At 34.3% G+C, this 21,933-nt stretch overlaps 1 protein-coding gene and 1 long non-coding RNA gene across 4 annotated transcripts; one reads left to right on the top strand and one right to left on the bottom strand.

Annotated features, from left to right (window-relative positions):
- The first annotated feature begins 1,460 nt into the window (after window positions 1-1,460).
- On the top strand, window positions 1,461-7,880 carry LOC111467350. Of its 2 annotated transcripts, none has more exons than XR_002714533.1 (5): window positions 1,461-1,737; window positions 3,126-3,195; window positions 5,677-5,814; window positions 5,954-5,988; window positions 6,863-7,880. It is a non-coding gene; the product is annotated as an uncharacterized LOC111467350 (long non-coding RNA). The 2 variants fall into 2 exon arrangements; XR_002714534.1 differs by having other exon boundaries at window positions 5,645-5,814.
- On the bottom strand, window positions 6,235-20,443 carry LOC111467349 (transcriptional activator DEMETER-like). Of its 2 annotated transcripts, XM_023112202.1 has the most exons (21): window positions 20,251-20,443; window positions 19,371-19,440; window positions 18,820-19,004; window positions 16,394-18,442; window positions 15,978-16,313; window positions 15,147-15,237; window positions 13,670-15,050; window positions 13,486-13,565; window positions 13,312-13,396; window positions 13,134-13,225; window positions 12,995-13,063; window positions 12,858-12,894; window positions 12,627-12,709; window positions 11,821-12,249; window positions 11,097-11,133; window positions 10,953-11,010; window positions 10,617-10,753; window positions 10,450-10,515; window positions 9,863-9,977; window positions 9,670-9,708; window positions 6,235-6,622 (listed from the first exon to the last, which is right to left on the bottom strand). In XM_023112202.1, exons 3-21 carry the CDS (start codon window positions 18,959-18,961, stop codon window positions 6,507-6,509), a joined length of 5,442 nt encoding a protein of 1,813 aa, XP_022967970.1. In that variant the 5' UTR covers window positions 18,962-19,004; window positions 19,371-19,440; window positions 20,251-20,443; the 3' UTR covers window positions 6,235-6,506. The 2 variants fall into 2 exon arrangements, with proteins under 2 accessions (XP_022967970.1, XP_022967971.1); XM_023112203.1 differs by lacking the exon at window positions 19,371-19,440.
- Between the last annotated feature and the right edge of the window lie 1,490 nt (window positions 20,444-21,933).

Raw genomic sequence — 21,933 nt, 5'->3', positions numbered from 1 at the left:
CTCTCCTAATTGGGAAGGTGTTAGAACAATTTCTTCACGACCTAGAAACCCGATGAAATAGTCAACTAAACGAAAAAGGGATCGGAGGGAATAGGTTCAAGTCACGGTAGCCAACTAATTAGTGATTTAATGTCCTACAAGTTACCTTGTTGTCTCGTGAGAATGATCAAGATGCGTGCAATATGGTCCAGACACTCGTGAATATTAAAAAACAAAATCTTCATGTTGAACAAAGTGTTGTACGTCGAGAAGGTTTTGCTTTAACGACATGTAATCAACTTCTATTGCGCTAGGCCTCTACAACGCAGCATCGTGTCCCATCTTCGAGGCTGCATATAGTTATAGTAATGTTATTTTACCTTTGTCAAATTGGAAGTATACAGTTAGGACAATTACTTCGAAAACAAATGATATGAATCACAAAATTAGAGATTTTTTTAATACCGAACCTTACCCTACACCCCGAACTAGGTTTCGTAAACTCAAAGATTTCCAATTCGAGTCAATCAACCTTCCGTGGAAAATTTAGAATCCTATAATTTTGTAATCTGAATCTGTGCCACCCTTCAATGATAAATGTGATGAGGTCGTGAGAAGTTGCCATGTACTTACGTGTTGTGCATTTAATTTTTAGTTGACCTATTGACTTATATACCATGAGTTCTCGAATCAAAATTGGATTTGTCTTCCTACACAAACTAATGCCTTAACTAAACTAAAAGCATGTGTGAGACTAAGTAGTCGAGTGAAATGGTTCAATTTTTCACAATTAAAATTGATATTTATTAAAAGGAATAATTTTTTAACTCACTTCTTCCTACCCGATAGTTATATGCGCAGTAAACCGTTGTTGTAGCATTTTTGCTTACATTTCCATACAACATCAATTTCAACTGCACAAATCTTGCTTTCAAAACTCTTTGTCCCGTTTTCTATAACTTTCTTCTTGAACTGGAGCCAGAGGCTCGAGCATACATCGTCTGGCCATAGGCAGTGCAATAACGAATAAGCATAACTCACTTGTATATTTAAATTATGCATTATCATTAAAGAGAATAAACAAACATTAATTTTTTTTAGCTTTAAAAAAAAATAGAGATTGCTATTTAATAATTCTTTATATAGAACTATTTTTGAGCATTGTGCTCATTCGTAAGTGGTAACATTAGGACGGTTATGCAATTATTTAATTATTTATTATATATTCCACTCCCACTCTTAAAAGAAAAAATAATAAACCCTCGAGGGCAAATTATTTATTATAAAAATAAAATAGTTAACCCATCATTTAAATAAAATAAAATAAAATAAAATAAAATTGGACGGTTAGATTTGACGTGGAGTGATAGTGGCTGGATCGTACGGCTAAATTGTGATCTTTCTCGCTCTCACATCCCCGATTTCAAGCAAGAAAAGCGATTTTGTCATTTGATTTTGTCTCCCCACACGTTTCACCGAAAAAGCATGCACCCTCGTCCCTCCCACCCGCGCGATTAAATATAGTTCGGAGGGAACTTACAAAGTTGCTACACAAAGAGGCGCGAAACCAATCCCTCGAAAAAAGCTCTCCATATTTAGAAACTTCTCGGTTCTCGCCATGGCCGTTTCTTCTTTCCGTTCTTCTTCTTCTCTCTCTGTCTCTGTTTCTTCGTCTCTCTGCATTTTTCATCGCCAAATGCATGGAGCTTCGTCGATGTCTCTTTCGGATTCTGATGATTCAAGCCGAATCAATCACTGGTGCGTTTTACTCTTTTTAGATTTTTCGAATCAGAAACTCATGATGCAATCGAAAAAAACCCTAGGTTTTTGTGGTTTTTGTTTCTTGATTTGTTATTTTCATCTCTGTTCGTTCGTTTTTTTCTATGTGTTCGCGTTTGTATACGGAGAAATCGTGGTGTAAAAGCTGTATGTATATGTCCGTACGATTTGTTGTTAAGCAGCAACAGATAAGAGAGAGGGAGAGTCGTTATGTTCTGTTTCTTATCGTGTATCTTTCTTCGTTTTTTTTACGACTGTTGTTCTTAGGTTATTTAGTTGTAATCTCTTCTGGAGATGTGATTTAGTTTATTTGATCGTTGTGGATGATCGAGACCTGGCGTGACTTCCTTATATACAGTAGAAAGTGTTTTGCCAGTGTACTGTTGGTGTAATGTGACGGACGTTTGATGTTGAGTGCGAAAATCTGGCGAATGCTTTTAAATTTCATTGGAAGATAATACAGATTTATGACTCTTGTTTAGGTCATAGAAACAAGAACATAATAATTTTCCAATAAAATGCTCGATTAACTTTTAGACTTCAAAGTATTCGAGATCAAGCAGAGATTTATTGTTTTTTCTTGCTTTTTTCCCTATGTTTGGTAACTGTGTAAAACTTGCTTCAATTTGCATATCACAGTTCTGAGCTGTAAACTTGAGATCTCCGTTTGACGATTTCCTCTATTTATCTTTCTATCCATTTGATTGTCTTCATCAGAGCCATCACAATTCTCATTCACGTTTTATGTGTGGATGAAGTTAGTCGTACATATAATTGTTGGTTATAAAGTAGTAATGTGTTCGCTTAAACATACATTAGTCGAAGATCTACAAGTTAACAAATGTTTGGCTACATCTGTCTTGATTGTGGTATTGGTTGTCAGACTTTGGAGGTAGGATGCGAGAATCTTATCTGAAACATAAAATTTGTTTGGAGAATCTTACAACATGCATTATTTTCGTTTAGATAAATCTCAAAATTTTGTCTGCACAGATTGTTTGACTCTGATTGATCAGATTCATTTAACATGGTTAGCTTGTTGTTATATTAACTCATCAAGGAATTATCATAACTGTAACTTTCGTTGAGGAATTGTGGTTATAAATTTGTAGTTTTCTTGATATGCATTGTTGAGCATGCAAAAACATCTTAACATTTACATGGAAGACAAAACTAAAACAACATGCATAGCCACCTGTCTTTTTCCTTGAGGCATAATTGTAACTATGCACAGACACACATTTGATTCATCTGTACTAGGCTCATCTTGGTCATCCATTCTCGTGTCTATAATGGCAAACTTTCCCGTGTATATAGGTCCATATATGTTTTGACACCCATACTTTTTTCCCTTTCAATTCATGCAGAAAAATCATCTGTCCCTCAGCTGTTTCTTCATCTTTGGCTCCTTTATCTCCTTTATGTTGTCAACTAAAGGTAATATTATCGGTTTCTTCAATGTTTATTGCAAACTTGTGACTCTTTTTGCAACTTGGTTTTTTTGGCCTGGTCTCCTTTTGTACGTTTCATTTAGCAATAAAATTGAATTCCTACAGAAAGTATATTTAGGCAAACAACGGTTAGTATTATCCATTTTTTTTTCTTGACTGTTTGTGTTGGAAACTTTGAACGTATATAAAAAAATTGCAATGTCTATGGACTTCAAGACATGTTTTTGTGGACACCTTTTTAGAGTTTTTATTTTTTTTAATGTACAATATGTGCTTCCATCGTATGGTTAGGCTGGTAGGAGCTTTTGTGCGTACCTCATGTCTTAACATTGCATACAATGCATCTATTTTGATGAAAATTTTTACACTGATATTGAACATATATGGAGTAAGTTACAAGTATTAAGTTCGGCCTTTCTTGTTGATGGTGTTCTCAATTTACTCGAAAGCATTCTAGTAATATGAGATTAACTTAATTACCTATATAAAAGAATGTGAGTCAAGATTCTCAAGTATATTGCTCAGATGTATTTTGGTGATATGAGATTAACTGTACTACCTATATAAAAGAATGTAAATCAAGACTCTTCAGTATATTGCCTGAAAGCATTCTAGTGATATGAGATTACTCAAGAGGCTTTGGCTTCTGGTTTGTTTTGTCAGATTTGTTCCAACTCTACCTTGGAAAAGGCCTTAGCATGTGTATTCAGTGTTTATATGCTATAACCATAAGCTTTTTGTTAGCTACTACCTGGTGTGACCGAAATTTTATGTAAACCCCTCCCCCAGCCTGGAACAGACCGAACTCTGACCTTACTCTCAAAATCCTCTTCGACTATTCTGATTTCCATGATCAATCCAGTTAAGGTTGACAGTGTTTATCGTATTTAGATTGTCTTTGAAACATTACTTGAACTTCTTAAATGTCTTTTTGGAAAAGGAGAACTGAAATACTTTAGTTCATATAATAAATGCTAGCTGATTATGCACAGCAATGGACATCACGGTTTCTAATATTAGAAATGTGTGGTATGAGAGGTCGATGAATCTATCAAGCTTGTGTTTTTAATGTAGTAGACTATGCAGATCAAAATTGTAACGAAAAGAATTATGAAATATCTTGTCTAGACTAAACTTTTTCAGTCTTTTTGTTTCTTAAAAGTAAAACTTATGTTTTTTGTTTGGTTCAAAACATATTTGAATAATTATTTTTCAGGACTTGTCTTCCTTTACTCTCAAAGATGAACTGTTCTTTTTTCTTTTTAAGAACCAAAGTAGTTCTGTTAGACAATAGGTATGTAAAACAGTGATTTCATTAGCACGGTTGCATCATGCTTGAAAAGAAAAAAAAATCTGCTGTCATTTGGAGAACACACTTTTGCATTATTCATCTGTAAAATCTTATACCTCAGTTCATCAACTTGCTAATTATAATTTTTGAAATATCCGTGTTTTTTTTAATCATTTGTTATATTGTCCTTTAATATTGCTAATATTCTATTTTATAAGAAACTTAAGTATATTAACAAGTGAGAGGAAAACATCTTAAGGACTTGGGGAAGAGGGAACCCCACCACCCACAAAAGAATTCAAGGGCTTTTCAATTGTTCACAATCACGTTATGTTTGTAGTTACAAAAGAATGCCCTATGATTAAAAATCACTCAGATGAGGTGTACTGTACATTCAACCAATAAATCTCATTAGTAGAAGCTCTATAATCATATGTTTGAAGATTTCTCTCGAGCCAAATGTGCCATAGGAGTGCTGTGTATCTTATATAATAAGTTTGGTATATAAATTTGTCTCTGGTACATGTTGCTATCGGTACTTGAAATTCCTTGGCTTGAAACTAGGAGTTCTGTTCCTGCATTTTGAATCATATATGAATTTTTGATTTACAAATGCCTTTTCTGCTTCCAGTTCACTGTGTCATGATCCAATGACAAAAGTGCAATGTGAGATCTAAGCTTGAAGGATATTGAATAGAATTGAACTTAGTTATGAATGAGCACGGCTTATACTTTTTTTATTGTTCTGCTGACATTTTCTTGGTCTAAATGTGGCTATACATCATTTGTCTGTGTTGTATGTGCTTATATTTTTCTACAATGGACGTAGATACAGAAATCCAGCATTGTTTGTTCAGTTTACTGCTGAACTTAAAGTTCTCATTTGCTATTTGTCACTGCATACCTATTTTTGGTGTTGCTTTTAGTTATCAATTTTTTATTCGAAACTATTGCGGTGGGAATAATTGGTGGCAGCACTCACTTAGCCAGTGCAACTCTGCTTGAGTTCTTCAACTACTTTCATTCTGACCTTTTCCTTTGGATTATTTTTCTCCTTTTTGTTGTCTTGTTTATTGCTCCTTGCTCCTTTCTCGGAAGCTCACTTCTTGCATAACTTTAGCGCTTAAAAATTAGTATTTTGAAGGGACTTTAAATTGAGTCCTCACTTTGGCATAGCTTTCCACACTCGCATCATGGATTTGTGAATTCTCAACTGTTTGAAGCTTCATATCTTGTAAAGTAGCTGACTCCGCAAATAGCTTCCTGGATTTAATGTCAAGTGCGTACTGTATTCGCTCAGGCATGTTATGATCCGTAAGTAACCGAACATGATTTTAGATAAATGTTAGTTTGACAGTGCTATGCATTTATTTACCTATAAGTCGTAGTTTTCTGCTCATTGCTCATTGTGTGAGTTAGTTTGCACATTTACTGTTCTTTTTCTTACTTGCAGTATTTGGCGGTGCTGCACACTGTTTCATTTTTGAGGTACTGACGAATGACTCGACAAGTTTGTTCCATTGCTATTGCTTTTTGTTCATGTATGCATTCAAGCCTTCTCTACAATCTTTTCATGCCAACTATGCTGGATACCTACTCTTATTGACATGGATTCTGCATTCATTCTTCTCTTGGTGATAGATACCAACTTTCAACTTTTGACCATTAAAATACTAAGAGAGTAAGCACAAAAAGGTTAAACCTTACTGGAAGAAAAAATAGATGCAGGCAAGATTTGAAGAATGGGCTCTGTTTCGAGCATTAATTGAGAATGATCATATGAATATCAATAGGGTAGAGACTACATCTCACTTATGGATTCTAAAATTTCAATTTGGTAACTTCTTCCTCGGCCGCTTGGCTAACATGCAGCTATTGCATATCACGTTAGACCAAGAATAATTAAAAATGTAGACCAATAGGTTAGTCGAAAATCTTCTTTAGCAGTCAGCTATCCCTTTCTGTGCTCTCGCTCTTACTTTCTGCCCTTTTGCTTAAAAAGTAGACTATTCTGTGTTTTCGTTCTTCATCTTGGCCAGCTTGCTTGCTGGAAAGTGCAATCTAGCAATCAAAGGTCGAGGTGCCCTTGTTTTCCGATCAAATCCTCTGACACAAACAAAACCTGCAAAATTACTCAAAATTTAGCTTGTCCGCAGAACACAAACAGAAATACATATAGTTGATACCATAAGGTAAGAATCTTACTTGAATGCATAATAACAAAGTTTAGATATTTGATGCTCCCTAATCTTCCCTTGCCATGTTGTCATTATTAAGTGGATCGTCCTCATTTTTTCCTTGGGAAATTTATTCACTCAGATATTTCTCAAGTTTTTCTGACCTTTGCTTTTTTCTACCTCAGTTACGGATGATCAGAACCCTTGGTACATCATGGGAAGGCTTATCAATTTTCAAGGTGATCATCTTCTCACTATGGGTGGTATGAAATCATTTGTCTGTTTCTAAATATTGAAACATACCTTGTTAGCATGGAGATGAGACGACGTTACAGGCAGATACCTCTTTACCGATAGTCTTTTCGCTTCTCTGAAGTCCTTAATCCAACTACAAATTCCTAGTAGGAGATCCTTTTTATTAAGGTACACAGATAAAATGAAAAGCCTAAGTTGTAAGATCCTCCCAATTATATCCGAAAGGTCATAAATCTCTTGGAAAATCCTTTCATTTCCTCTTCCATATCTCCCACAAGATTGCTCTAACTACATTCTTCCTTGGTGAGATGATCATAAAGAGTTCATATAAAGAAATACTCCTTAGTTTGGAAGTAAGTAGTCGAGAGGCTCACTTCTCTTGCAAAAATAAACTTTAACAGTACTAGCTAACTTTTACTATGCCCTTGGAAAAGATATGTTGTCTGTATAGGTGGGTTTAGTAGGGTTGAATAACCAATCAATACACAGAAATACCTATTGGCTCGTTAGACACAGCCACAACACCTAATTGCTCCCTGAAAAATAACTAGCCAGACCATAAGGTTTTTTGGGATGAAATTTTCGAACCCTCGTCTTTTAATCTCTTAAAACTTTTGTGCGTTCTCTTTTGAATCCTTGTAGTTCTCATTCCTTCCCAACCTTTTTTACCTTTCCCTTTTACTTGGCTCCTCCAACATTGGTTTTATTGTGTTTAGTGTTCGGGAAGCTAGGGTTTCAACCAAGGCCAACTTTAGTATAGCTCTTAAGGTTAGAGATTAGTATTTTCCTACCCACAAGCTGAACTTCAGGGAAAAAAAGCCCCTTATAAACCATTTCCGACAACAATTATCAACTAAATCTCAGGTTTTCCACGATGAGTTGGTCAATAGAGGTATGGTAAGATTTATACTTTTCCAATTTTTGGGGCACTTAAACTTTTGATATTTTCCATGCTGAAATATTAAGACATCTGGAAATTCTAAAACAAGGAACAGCCTAGTTGAGGTAATGACCTACTCTGGTTTTCCCTTCCCTCCACAGAAGCCACTCTGTTAATTGAAACACTAACTGACACAGGCTGTATGCTGTATCAAGGAATTATAAAAAGAAGACCTTATTTTTTAAAGCTTTAAAGCTTTATTATTAATATACTTGAGTTTTGAGCCCCTCGAAAAGAATATAAAAATGAAAATAAAGGAGAGAAAAGAAACAAAGCAAAGAAGGAAAATAAAGCCTGAGTACCATTTACGGTAAAGCTGATCTGATTTTGGTTTGTTGTGTTTTTCAATTTAAATTAAGATTTAGATGTTATAAATTGCTTAAGATTGTTTAAGCTTTTTATTTAGACAAAGTTAACTATCTTATTTCGTTATGGTCTATTTTTATACAATATGATATGCATCAAAATATCTTACAAAATATATAAAATTTAGATTTATCTTAAGAAATTTGTTTATTAGTTGAAATGGTCTTATTATATATATATACATGTACACACACACAGAGTAAGATAAAAACTCAGAGAAATTAATTAGATAATTTTTTTTCTAGTTTTCATTTAATTTTATTACATTTTTTGGACCATAAGTATACAGCGGCTGACAATTTAACACCGTTGAAAAAAAAAATTTATTTTTATAATTTGTTTCATGAAATTTATTTACTAAAACATTTTTTATTTATATATTTTTATTGATTACTGATTTTTTAAGCCCATCTAAAATGTTTATCAATTAAATTTGAAGTGATTCAAATTTGTTTTTCAAATTCGAAGTTATTATTTTTGTTTTTCAAATTTGTTTTTAAAGCCAGTTCAATATAAACCTTTTAAGTACAAATAAGTTTATTTTATAATTTTAGGTCCAACCGCTCAGTAAAGATGTATTTGTAGTCTTATTTTATTTTTAATGAAGAAAAAAAAAAGCATTTGAAAAATATTCTTGTTCTTTATAAGATTTTAGATTATTTCTTAGTTTCTCAATTTCAAAAAGAAAAAACATTTAAGCTTATATATTTTTCTTGTATTATAATTTTTGAAATCAACTTAGAAATGACAACCATATATATAAAGCATATCACAAAACTTTAGATGTTTTTCGAAGACTGATACTTTACTTTTTGTGAAAAAGATAATTTCAATTTAATGTATGGAAAATGAAGAGTGCAATGTATTTAAAATATATTTTTTAAATTGGCCGAAATCAACTTACGTGATTGTGTTTGTTAAAATTTTAATAAATTATCTATAAGCAATGTTATTTGTTTCAAATAATACACCATTAAATTAGGTCAAGTAACTTTTATTAAATAATTAACTTAATTCATCAAAATCGTAAAATATTTTTAGTTTGTATTAGGTCTTCATTAAATTATGAACTTAAATTGAGTAATTTATTAAAAAATTATTTTTATTTTTAATATTAGTGCAATTTTACATGTAGAACATTTCTTGATTTATTTTCAATAACATTCCTAGTTCCTCTTTTGAAATGATTTGGTTAAAAATTAATATTTTATTTTTTCTATTTAAGAAAGGCTAAATAGTGGACAAATGCGATCATATCTGACCACTGTGGTAATAAAATTTTGCAAATTTACGTTTTATTTTTGTGTATTTATTTTATCTTATTTGTATGAATTTTATGTTTTAATAGCTGATCAGGTTAAAAATTTAGTCCACCATTACTTGTAGTTAGAACTCAATGCATGAAACTTAGCAAGTTAGAAAAATACATACCTCTCCAAAAGCATAGCTGAATCTCCTCCGTCACTAGCCCTAGAGACAAAAAGAAAAAAAAATTCATATATTTAGTTACTTTTTCTTATTTACTTAAACCCGGCACTCAGCAGTTTGTTCATAATAACAAAAAAAAAAAAAAAGAAAAAAAGAAGAAGATAATCATCACACCCTTGAATCTGTGTATTCTTACCCCTGAATATTGTAGATACTGATGTACCAAAGTAGACGGTTCGTCTGGGTAAGTTCCATAGCCATTTTCTTGGAACATCGATAGGTTTTGAACTGGATTCATGATCTGCAAACATCTGCTAATTTGAACAAGAAGTTAAAATAGAAATTATGCAGTCTCAAGCCATCTTCATGTTGAGAAGTTAATATCGTTATTATAAATTTGTTTGGAATTACAGTTTCAGATGCTTGCTATTAAAATGGTTTGTTGGGATGTTTATTAGAAAACAAAAAAAAAAGAATTTGACTAACGTAATTTATGAATGAAAATAAAAATTCTAATGAAGCTCAATTGGTCAATGAATTTTAAAATAAGTTTATATATATATAGCAGACTAAAATAAAACAATCTGAAATTTTAAGATGGATATTTTGAAAATTTTGAAACTAAAATGGAATAAATTTTTAAAAGTTGAACATTTAAATCAAATGTTGGATTTGAAATTACTTAATTTAAAAGGCGAAATAGAAAATTTTCAAATTAAATCGCTCAAATTCTCGGGGGGTAAAAACAAAATAAGGGCATAATGGTGTTGGGACACGACTTGCCTCATTAACTTGGAAGTATGTTCCATTGAGTGGGAAGCTCCCTCGCATTGCGGTTCTACATGGTATCTGCGATTTTGCAAGGGAGAATTATAGAAATGTTTAGAGAGACGAAAATACTCATAAATAGTAATAAATTAAACTTTATATATATACACATTATAATTTACCAGGATCGTTCCTCTGACTGTTTGAGAATTAGCTTCTCTTCTACAGCTGCATGTGTAGCACGTTGCGTCATTGCAGAGCCTGTTCGGGTCTTGGGACCCACAACTTTGCGGCGGTTGAATCGAGTTCGCTGTTTCACCTGAAGATTTTTGGATATATATAAGATTTTTTACAAAAAAATTATTGTTAATTAAAATAATTCTCTCTCCTTATCTGCTTATAACCATTATTGCCCATCCACGATGATACCAAAATGGAGAAGGGGAAAAAGGAAGCAGGCAGATAAAAGGAAACAGAAAATCATTGCTTTATAGAGCTGATTAGCGAGTACTGCTTACCTGGCGTCCATATCGCAAGAAGATATGGGCTTGGATCATCAGGTTCTCGTCTATCCATCTGTATGTTTAAATAACTTATTGTTATTACAAAATTAAAGGCTGCTGCGTTACTGTGCTTCTATCAAACTTGAGTAGAAATGTTACCTTTTGTAAGAGAGGATGTGAATCGGGAAGTTCATACCTGCATTTAGATAAAAGACGAGTTATCGAAACCGAGATTTCATTGAGAAAAATGAATGAGCATACGAAAAAAACAGTCCTTCCAGTCTAAGAGGATCAAGCCTAATATCTTGGTGTTCTTGAAAATTTCCTTTATTTTCTTTTTTAATGGTGGAATCAGTCAAATTCAACATCAAAACTTCAAACATTGATCAATCAGGATATTCACTTATTTCAATCAAATTCAATGAGATAAATTACTATTTCTAGAGTAAATGTTATGCATGCCAAAAAGAAAATTTGCTTCACTGTGATAGCACAATTGAAGAACGGTCTTAAGATGCAAATTCAACTTGTAATTATAAAAATTGTTAAATCTAATGGATTCTCCCTCTTCCCATAAATCAATTATGCATGCTCTTATTGCCAAAAAAAAAAATTTGCTTTATTGTGATAGCACAATTGAGAAACGGTCTCAACGGTCTCAAGATCCAAATTCAACTCATAATTATAAAAATTGTTAAATCTAATGGATTCTCACCTCTCCCCTTATAATGATTCTATTGTTTCTTACTAAATGGACAAAATTGTTATTATCCTAATGCTAAAATAAAGTTGGTTAGTTTAATTTTTTTTTTTTTTTTTTTAGATTCGGCGTCTACTTGTTTTATATTAAAAATGAAATAGAGGAAGTAGAAAAACAACTTACACTTGATGCTCAGTCCGTAGCCTGCTCACATTCTTCAATTTTGGCATTGGGATACGGGCAGCCTCTGGGTTCAAGGCAACTAAAGCTCTGGACATATCTTCTTCAGGGATGAAATTTTGCAATGTTGTTCTGAATTCTTCCATGCTGAGTTTGATGGTAGGAATTTCATCAGCATCAGGATCCTCATAATATGCATCTTCAATATCACTTTCGGTTATTATCTCATTGGGCTCGGGTTCGGGTGACGCTGGTACTTCAATTATTGGCTCACAGTTGCTGGTGCGCACGGTATTTCCTGTAGAAGTGCTTGCTTCAGGAGCAAGAATTGGCAAAGGTCTCGTGAATAAAGCTGGCTGTTTCTCTGTGGCGACAGGATTGGTTGAAGGCACAATGCGCTTTTCCTCCGGTGCTGGCAGAGCAAGTCGAGCACTGTACTAGATACAGTTCATGCTTTAGTTAAGTGTTCAAAAGTTCAAAAGGTAAGGATGCATATGTTAGAAATCACAACCCTCTACAATAGTATGATATTGTCCACTTTGAGCATAAGCTCATGGCTTTGCTTTGGGCTTCCCCAAAAGGCCTCGTAACAATGGATATGTATTCCTTACTTATAAATTCACGATCATTTCCTAAATTAGTCAACGTGAGATTTTCTCCAACAATTCTGTATTTATGAACATAATCTCTGGAATTGGAACTTTCATGATCAATACTCAATAAGAGATTAAATTGTTGAAAAGCTAGATTCTGATGGTGTCAGTCATAGGCAGGATTGTATACATGCAATTTGAAAGAAATTGACAAACCTTGCAAAAGCACTTGCGAAGTGCTTGCATTCTCCTCTCATTGGACATGCATTGCAATTTGGCTTGCTCTTTGTGCAGAACACCTGATGCCACAATTACGAATCAACACTTCCATAAGGCATATACATTATGTACTTTAAAAAGACAAATTGCATCTACAGTCTATGTCCGTGACGGTAATGATATACCGAAGGACCTAAAGAACAGGATGCTACGAGTCTATGGCCTCACCTTTCCAAATGTAATTAACTGATAGTGTAGTTCATACCTGTACAATAGAGACTTAGTTAGTCATAAGTATAACCTTAATTCAAGTTTGCTTATTTTTTGGTCATCAAACATGAATAATGAATGTATTGAGTGGTTACAGTGTTCGCTGATCAAGTTTGCATAATCTTGGCCACAGGTATTTTTGAATGGTCTCCAGCATTGGATACCTACAAAGAATGGAGGTTAGAAGTTTTGGAATACAGAAAACTGATCACTCATCAGTCCAGTATTACTTACAGTTCTAGAAGGTGTAACTGAAGCGACTCGGGTAACGGTTGGAGAGGGACCCATCCAAGTCGAACAGCTATTCTTCCGACATTTGTATCAACCTATGTAGAAAGCAATTTAAGATGATATTAGAAGTCCCTCTATTAAGCTTCTAGATAAATGATTGATTGTCTGTGAAAAATCATACTGGGAAAGCAAGATGATGAAGCGTTAATAGACGAACGCACTCCACACTTTTCAAACCCAGTCCTCGTATACTCAGTAGATAATCCCTGCAGCAGGTATATGGTTTTATATTAATTATATAAATAGATCTGGTAAAGAAGCTAGGTTTGATAAAAAAAAAAATTATATGCCATACTTTGCTTTGTCTGGAGGAACATCTCTTAACCATTCGAGATCAATGCTCCCATGATCTTTCATCAGGCGATTCAAAAATTCCTGCAACATTATTTTACAATGCAAAGAGGAGTTGTTACTGCTTAGTTTAGTAATTGATCTAAGTAAAAAATAGGCATTTAAAGATTTCAACTGCTTGTACGTACCTTCATTCGGTCAGCTAGCATGTTGTTCATTCCTCGTTCCTTAATAGAACTAGAAATTTCATGAATGCTGGCTAGTCTGATTGCTTCATAGTCTATTGAATCCATGGCATCCTTGCTTCTTTCTTTTAGTTGTCCATTGGCTTCCACCTGCTTTCTCAAACTATCCCAATCAAATGTACTATTTTTCTCACTATTGACCTTTCTTCTTTTTGGTTTTGAAGTGCTAACATCTCCCCCATTATTTGCCTTAGATAGAGAATGGACCTCATTATTTGAAAAGTTTATTTGATTTCCCTTTCCAGGAGTTCTATCCACCGCATCAAGCAATTTTTCTGCGTGTGCAGGCACATGTACGGCATTTGAGAGGCCATTTTTCTGCATTTTGGCTGATGCATCTAATTCTTGGTGAGGATTGGTAACTGATGCACTTCCTAATGGGGAAGTCTTGATCCTCTTACATGGTTCATAATTCTCATGAAGTTTATACTCACAATGAGGCCCTGATTGAATAGCATTACCCTGTAGGTGCACAGAGTGCTCACCGACAGATTCGCTATGCTCCATTGTGGTTTTTTGAGATCTTGCTTGTCCAATCTCTTCAGCGCAAGTTTTATCCAAAGTTCGCTTGAGACCCCTAATGTTTAAGCTATGACAAGTCATATTCTTTTCTGTGGAGCATCCAGATACAATTGATGGCCCAGAAGATGTGCTCTCTTCACTGAATGCTTCACGGCCTTCAACCTCCAATACCCCACAGTCTGGGGTCAAGTGCAACTGATTGTTTGAAGGAGCAACTGGTTCTTGCTTGTGCTGGTTTTCGATATTAACAAGGAAATTAGTCAAGGAATGACCGTTGAGATTATCAATCTCATTCCATTCTGATATTAGTGACTCCTGTTTTCCATCTGTAGTTCTATTCAAGTCACTGAAGGAAATCTGTTTGATGGTAGTCGTCTCCACTTGTTTGATATCTGTGAAATTTGAACAATGAGTGCTGCTAGAGTAGTAACTTACAATGGGTTCTTCAGCCTCTGAGTTGGATCCAGAGCATGATCTAGCCCCTCCAGTACCCTGTGTGATTGTCGAGTCAAAGGAATCTTGTGAGGATATGACTTCATCCTCCACAACTTGACTACCTTCCTCTGTGAAAAAATTTGCAGTCCCTGAGTTCACTCCTTGATTTTGATGGTTTATTGACGTCTGGGGCATCTCAAACCTTGGCTGGGGTAGTAATCGAGCTTCCCATTTTATAGAATTTGCTGAATATAGTATACAAGCTGCTGACTCGTTGGCCACTATGCTCGTTTGAACTTGAACCTGAGTTCTAACGTTCCTGGTAGATTTTATAGGAAAACGTGCGGCTAGAGACATGAAGGCAGAGCTGTAAAGAACGAATAGAAAAATGTTATCCACTCGTTCATTATTTTGCTTCAATGATAATCTTGATCTAGAGTTCTAACCGAAATCATAAGCCTACCTTGAAAGATGATCTGAAACATTCTGGGTAAGGAAAACCCCTATAACTGAGTCAACAACTGATCCTTTCCATCGTGAAAACGTTCTGTCTCCTGCGAAGAGAAAAAGAGAATTTCGGTATACATATAACTGAGTCAACAACTGATCCTTTCCCCTATAATTGAACTGATATAATTTTTTTTTGTTGCCATACTTGGAACTCAACTGAATGAATCGGTTAAATTCTTTGCCTGTTACACTTTTTCTATCATTTCGAAACGCTTACTTCCCGCCATATTTAATTATACAAGAGCATTACAAGTTTGTAATAAAAAAAAGTGAATTAAAAGTATGATTAAAATATATATCAAACGAGTTCTAGTAAATTCATTTTTTTTAAAGAGATTTAATTCCTGTTAATTTTTTAATTAAATAAAACTTTAATTGTAAATTATGTAAATTTATGAAGAAAAAAAAACGTGCAAATAATGAAATATTTAAATTTACACTTTTCTTATTCCAGCTGGGTGGGTTCTTTTATATTTTGGTTGTCAAAATATTTAAAAGACACAAACTGAACCAAAGTGATTAAAAATCAAGAAAAAAAAAAAAAAACTGAACCGTTTTGGTTTTGTCCTGTTTAATTTGATCTGTGCATTCTGTTTAAAGAAATAAAAGAAAAAAAAAAAAAAAAAAAAAAAAAAAAAAAAAAAAGGAACTTTTGAAATATGGATTTGAGAATTGTTTAAGTAAATATTTTGTAAACGGATTTTGAAATGTTCATTTTAGTTTTCTTTTAAATCTGACATTTAAATCAAATAGAAATTTCCTCAGTTAGATATAAGAAATAAACCTTGCACTAGATGCATCCTCGCAATGAATGAATCAGCACGACCACGAAAAACTTTCCGTTCCTCTTCCCACCATTTCTCCTTGCCTTTCTCATGATTTTCAATGCCTTCGCTTCCTTCCTTCCCCATTAATAAATTCCATATTCTCTCCGTCTCCGGGTCAAGGTCAACTTTTGGTCGTGTCTTTCGTTTTCTTAAATGTTCAGACTCCACATATTGAACTACTGCACCATTTCCTTTGTATGGAACAATAGCATTTTGATCTGTCCTCGTGGTTCCTTTATCGTCGTTAAGCTTGAGACCCTTCATTTTGCGTATGATCTCATTTTCTAGTACACCTACATCAATATCAAGAGGTTATAGTTAGTACTTCACAGCAAGATCTAGTTTCTCATTTAAAGAATTTAAGTATACTTGCCTGTTTTTCTATCAGGAACTTGGTGGAAGCTAAACGAGTACCCTTGTTTTTGTACTTGATTTGTTGCTAGCGAACCTGATATCATGGGTTGACAAGCCTGTGCATACCGTTGATCTGAGGCTTTCGGGTGCGGAAATGGATGGGGCACATTATATTTGTCACCAGTAATCAATGAGCGATAGCTAGTAACCTTATTCGACCCAGTTGTGCCACATGTCCTATCGAATTCTGGATGCAGATTTTGTGAGAATTGTCGCCTCTGAAAATTGTTCTCATGGACAATTGAGGGAATAGGCCTTTCACCGATGATTTCTTTAGTCCAGTTAATTTGTCTATTGGTGCTTTGTTCACTTCTAATATGACCATTTAGCATGGCTTGCCTCATTTCTGCAGTAAATCCACCAGAATTGATAGGATTGCGACCACTTGTATTGAGGTGGCTTGAGCAACCCTCATTTGCTTGGATAGTAGAATATCTTTTGTAGAGGGTTGCATAGAGTCCAGATTCAAATTTCTTCGCAGGAATTTCCAAGGATCCTATGTTTACACTGCTGCTTTGTCTAAAGAACTCACCCGTTTGTGACACCCCTTGACTCAACACTGAAGAGTCCAGTGTAGCTATCGAGCACGACTGTGTTGGCTGAGTTGCAGGCGGACGGCCTCTCTTTAAGCCCCTTGGTTCATTGATATTGGAATGATGATTTGGAACTGTTTGAGAATATTCAGAGTTCATCCCCATCAGCTCCATATAATAATTATGGTTTTGTTGCTGAACAGGAGTGAATCCACTGCTGAATCCATTTTGATATCGATCTGCTTTTCCTTGGTCTAAAATTCTACGAACATTGATCAAATCTCCTGCTGTGTTGCTTGCTAATTTGTTCAATAGGCCTCCAGCTGCCTCCCTTTCGGATTGTGATGTGAGAGGGGTCGTCATGTGACTCATGTGAGAAAGGTTACTCTGTGTTGTTGGTCGCACATTCTCAGCCATTGTGCCCAGTCGCTGACTGATATGAACACCTGGAATTGTTCCACCAACACCATTAGTTTGGGAGCTGAAATCTGGAACATTTGGTCTCGTGGTGAAGCAAAGGTTCCCCATGTTCTCCTCTTGCATATGTTTCTCATCTGGTTTCTTTTCGAGTTCCTCATCTCCAGTTTTTTCCATCTCAAAGTGTATTACTCTCCGGCAAGATTTTGTTTTAGTTGCGGTGCTCGAATCTTTAATCTCCACAATATTCGCAGGTGGAGTAGCTGCTTCTTTGTTGATGTTCTTCTTCCTTACATACTTTCTCTTCCCTGTTGGGGTTTCCTTGGGAATCTTCGGTGTCACAGGTTTAGGAGACTTCTTGGGTTTTTCTTCCTTTATAACCTTGGGCCTATGTTTTCTCCGCTTAGGCGTCTTCAACTCTGGGGCCTTGTTAAGATCAACTGCTTGAGCGCTGCCCTTCTCCACTTCCTTCGCTGGGGTTGGTTCAGAAACGGATGCAGATAATGTATCTGTGAGATCCTTCAAGAGTTCATCATGACGTTTCTGAGTTGCTTCATCAAGTGGAACTGTGACAAAATTCTCCTGTGTTTCCTCGTAAAGTCTTAAACTTTCATCCAATGGAAGATTAAGTAAATCAGTAAACTTTTCTGTGTATACCATTGGCGTATGCTGTCTTCTTTTTGCTGGTCTCTGATCTGGTGTCCTGTTGAGATCGATCCCAAGATCTCTATGATTCCCAAAGTCCCTCACTCCCTTAAATGGAGTAGAATTTCCAACACATGATGATTCCACAATGCTTTGTAGAAGTTCGTCACAGTGTTGACGGGGTGTTTCATCTTGAAGCATTCTGATGAAATCGTCCCCACCGTCCTTTCTGAAACTTGAGCTTTCATTTCTTACAAGAAAAGATGGTGTGGGGACATAATCAAATGCAGCATTTTCCAGATGCGAGGAGAACGGTGCAGGATGGACTGAGTTGTTAAACGTTGACATTGAGTTGGTTTGTGTCGTTGATGCTGGGTTCAAGTTATAACTGGATTGATACATGGGGAGTCCATCTGTAAAATTCACAGACCACAATTTCATCACTCATCAAAATTAGTATTGAAATAAGAAGCAACGGGAAAGAAAATCTATTCATGATAATAGTAAAAGGCAAAAGAACAGTTCGCTCTGTTCTAACCGCACGGCACCGTACAGATAATAGTTGCACTACCCAATGCAATTTCAGCTAACTACAGTAAACTTTCATTTGGTTACGGATAATGATGAGAATAAGTCCGTCTAAAGTAACGATTAAGATCAATATTTTCTTTTCTTAAGGTTTTATGATTTTAAAGCATCAATTAGTAATTTACTGAATATGCATATTATTTGCAATAACTACGAAGAAACTGATCGTGTAAAACAATTGCTAGATAATTCGTGGACTTACATGGGCGATGTTGGGCGTAGCTATTGTTACTAGATGGTTTCGATTCTGGATAAAGATTTTGATTTCTAACCAATAAATTTCCTGCATAGAATTCCCCACTGCTGTTAGCTTGAGAATTCATGTTCAAAGCTGTCAAACGCATGCAACGAACATCAAGGCAATTCTCCTAACTGCTTGGCGCCAAGCTGTTAAAACAAAGCACAATTTCAGGCATAACGTCAATAAAAAGCAAATTATAGATCTTGTTTGGAATGAAATGATGGCGATAAAACACATTCTGAAGAAACCATAACTTAAACGTAATCTTAGTTCAGGAGTCGACGGTTAAATTCAAACTTGCGGTGGCAGATCATATTTTCACCATTTTCATATAGAAATACATTATCATATTGTAGATAAAAAGATGGAAGTAACTCGTTTTATACTAAAATCAGTTTTTATAATTTAGGCCAAATCCATTGAGAAAAGAAAAGGAAAGAACGAAAAAAGAGGCAGCAGCAGCTCAACAACGTTTAATCTTCCAGACAGTTCACTACTGCAGTTATTCTTACCAGAGAGAGAATATAAATTATACTGATAGATTCATATCGCAGATTCGTCCAAAGCTTTGGCACGTTAAATCTACACAAAAAAGAACATAAAATTTTGAACCGATTTGTTTAAAATTGGAAGAGAAGGCAAATTCTACGGTTAATCTTGACTTAAACAAGCTAGCATTCAAGAATAGTCGGCATTAATACCTTTAAACGCACCTCGAATAAAGTCATTGATGAGATAAATTCAAAACAAATTGGAAATGAAATAATAGTATCAACAATCCTCTAGATACAGAGAACAATAACAGAACAATTTTCACGCACATTTGAGGCCGAGTAGAAGATTAGAACTCCATAAATTATTCATTTCAGTGTTCAACATGTTAGAAAGCACCGAAGAACCAAGACTTTATACTCAGAATCAACAGAGCAATTCATTAGAGATACGCACCTTAAAATTTGTCTAGTTATCAATTTCAGCTTCAATTCCTTCCAATTGTACAATTATTTTCTATACAGAATCAAATTTACAGGACTAATCCCCTGAAAAACGTCAAACTGAGCTCTGGATCAACCTCCTCCAAAGCATTTACTTCGATTATTTCAAAAGGAATCGAAATCGTAAATGACATAACAAAACTAGTTCCATAAAATATCAAGTTCTTTTAAGTTCATATCAATGGCTCAAAATCTTCAATAAGAGAAAGAAGAAGAAAATGAATAGAACACCGAAGAATTACAGAAATTAGCAGAGCTTCGACAGAATCATCCAAACAAATAACAGAAACATACAATTTGAAATAATGAGGCCTCAATTTGAGCCCTAATTCTGATATTCTTGCGTCCATAAGCACAGAAGATGAGAGAGAGTCAGTCAAAGATGAATTCGAATTACCTCTTTCACCAATATCCTCACCGATCCAATGCTTGTTATTCTGTAATTACCTCCCATCAGCTACTCCGTACTCTGGTAGAGTTTCTTGGTGGATCAAATGCCAAATGCTGATGGAAAGAGGAAGGGGGGAGAGAGAGTTACGTTGGTAGCTTGAGTTTCCAGGAGAGAGATAGAGAGAGAAGAAAGAGAGATGGTCCAGGGACGTTTAATTAAAAGTAAGAAAAAAAAAATACTTCACTTCTGATTCGGTCATTGGAGTCAGCGTTAGCGGCTTTTTCTTGGTTCTGATGCTGAACCGGTTCTCTCTCGGTTCGATCCGGTTCGTTCCGGTCCACTCTAATATACACAAACTCTATTAAGATTAAATTTTAATTTATTGTTTTTTTTTTTTTTTTTTTTTTTTTATAAACTAAGCTTTAAAAATATCTTTTAATTTTATATTTAATAATTTTTATATATTAAATTAGATAGAATAAAATTTCAGAATTTTTTTTAAATGTTAAGAATTATTAAACAAAAATTAAAAAATTCACTATATTATATTATATATATATATATATAATTGAAATTTTAAAAAAATATTAGACACAAAATTAAAATTTTATAAATTATTATATATTTTAAAATTTTATAATATTGCAATGAAAATTCACTTACTCTTATTTAAACGAGTGAATCGAAAAATTCGTTTTTATTAAATTTGGAATAATTATTATTAGCCTACCATATACTTCGTGCATTATTTGAATTTATAGAAAAATATTTGAAAATGGTAAAAATTACACCTTGGTGATAAGAGTACAACCCTTGTAGGGAATACAACTAATGAATAAAAATACTTGTCAAAAGAGGTAAAGGATTATTCCTCTCTTTATAACTATTTTTTCATGTAGGGTTAGGATGAAATTTTTTTAAAGTCAACCTCAACATCATTTAGTTAAAGACATATACCGAATAAAATTTAAATTTCTTATTGAACTCAAAGAAATTAAAATCTAACGAAATTGACCGAACCTAGTTTAATTTTCTTCGAGATAAGGTTTCGTTAAAATAGTTTTTGGCTTTTAGTTTTGTTTCTTTCAATCGGTCAACCGTGAGATCCCACATTGGTTGGAGATGACAACAAAAAATTCATTATAAGAATGTGGAAACCTCCTCTAACATACATGGGTTTTAAAAATATTGAAGAGAAGCCCAGAAAAGAAAGACCAAAGATGGCAATATTTGTTAGTTGTAGATGAACTTAGATTGTTACAAATGATATCAGAGCCAGACACTGAGTTAGTTGTGGATGAGCTTAGATTGTTACAAATGATATCAGAGCCAGACAGGCTTAGATTGTTACAAATGATATCAGAGCCAGACACTGGGTTAGTTATGGATGGACTTAAATTGTTACAAATAATATCAGAACCAGACACTGGTCGTATGCCAGCGAGGTTTCGTAACTTAATTATTTCGTTACTTAATTTTGACTATCTCATTGACTCCGGTAGTCTCTTTGAACGATTTGATTATAAAAGGATTGATTTTAACTAATTTAATTTGACACAAATTCAATGGACCAGAATCTAAATACACTTTATATTCAGAAAATAGTCAAAGGTGTATACATCTAAATTCGGTCATAAATTCAATTTCTCATTCGGTTATTTATCGAGTAAAAATTAAATACTTTCGATT

The sequence above is a fragment of the Cucurbita maxima genome, unplaced genomic scaffold (assembly GCF_002738345.1).
Source record: "Cucurbita maxima cultivar Rimu unplaced genomic scaffold, Cmax_1.0 Cma_Scf00034, whole genome shotgun sequence".
NCBI classification, from domain to species: Eukaryota; Viridiplantae; Streptophyta; class Magnoliopsida; order Cucurbitales; family Cucurbitaceae; genus Cucurbita; species Cucurbita maxima.
Note: the sequence above shows the minus strand (reverse complement) of the source record. Positions and strands in the feature narration are given on the sequence as shown.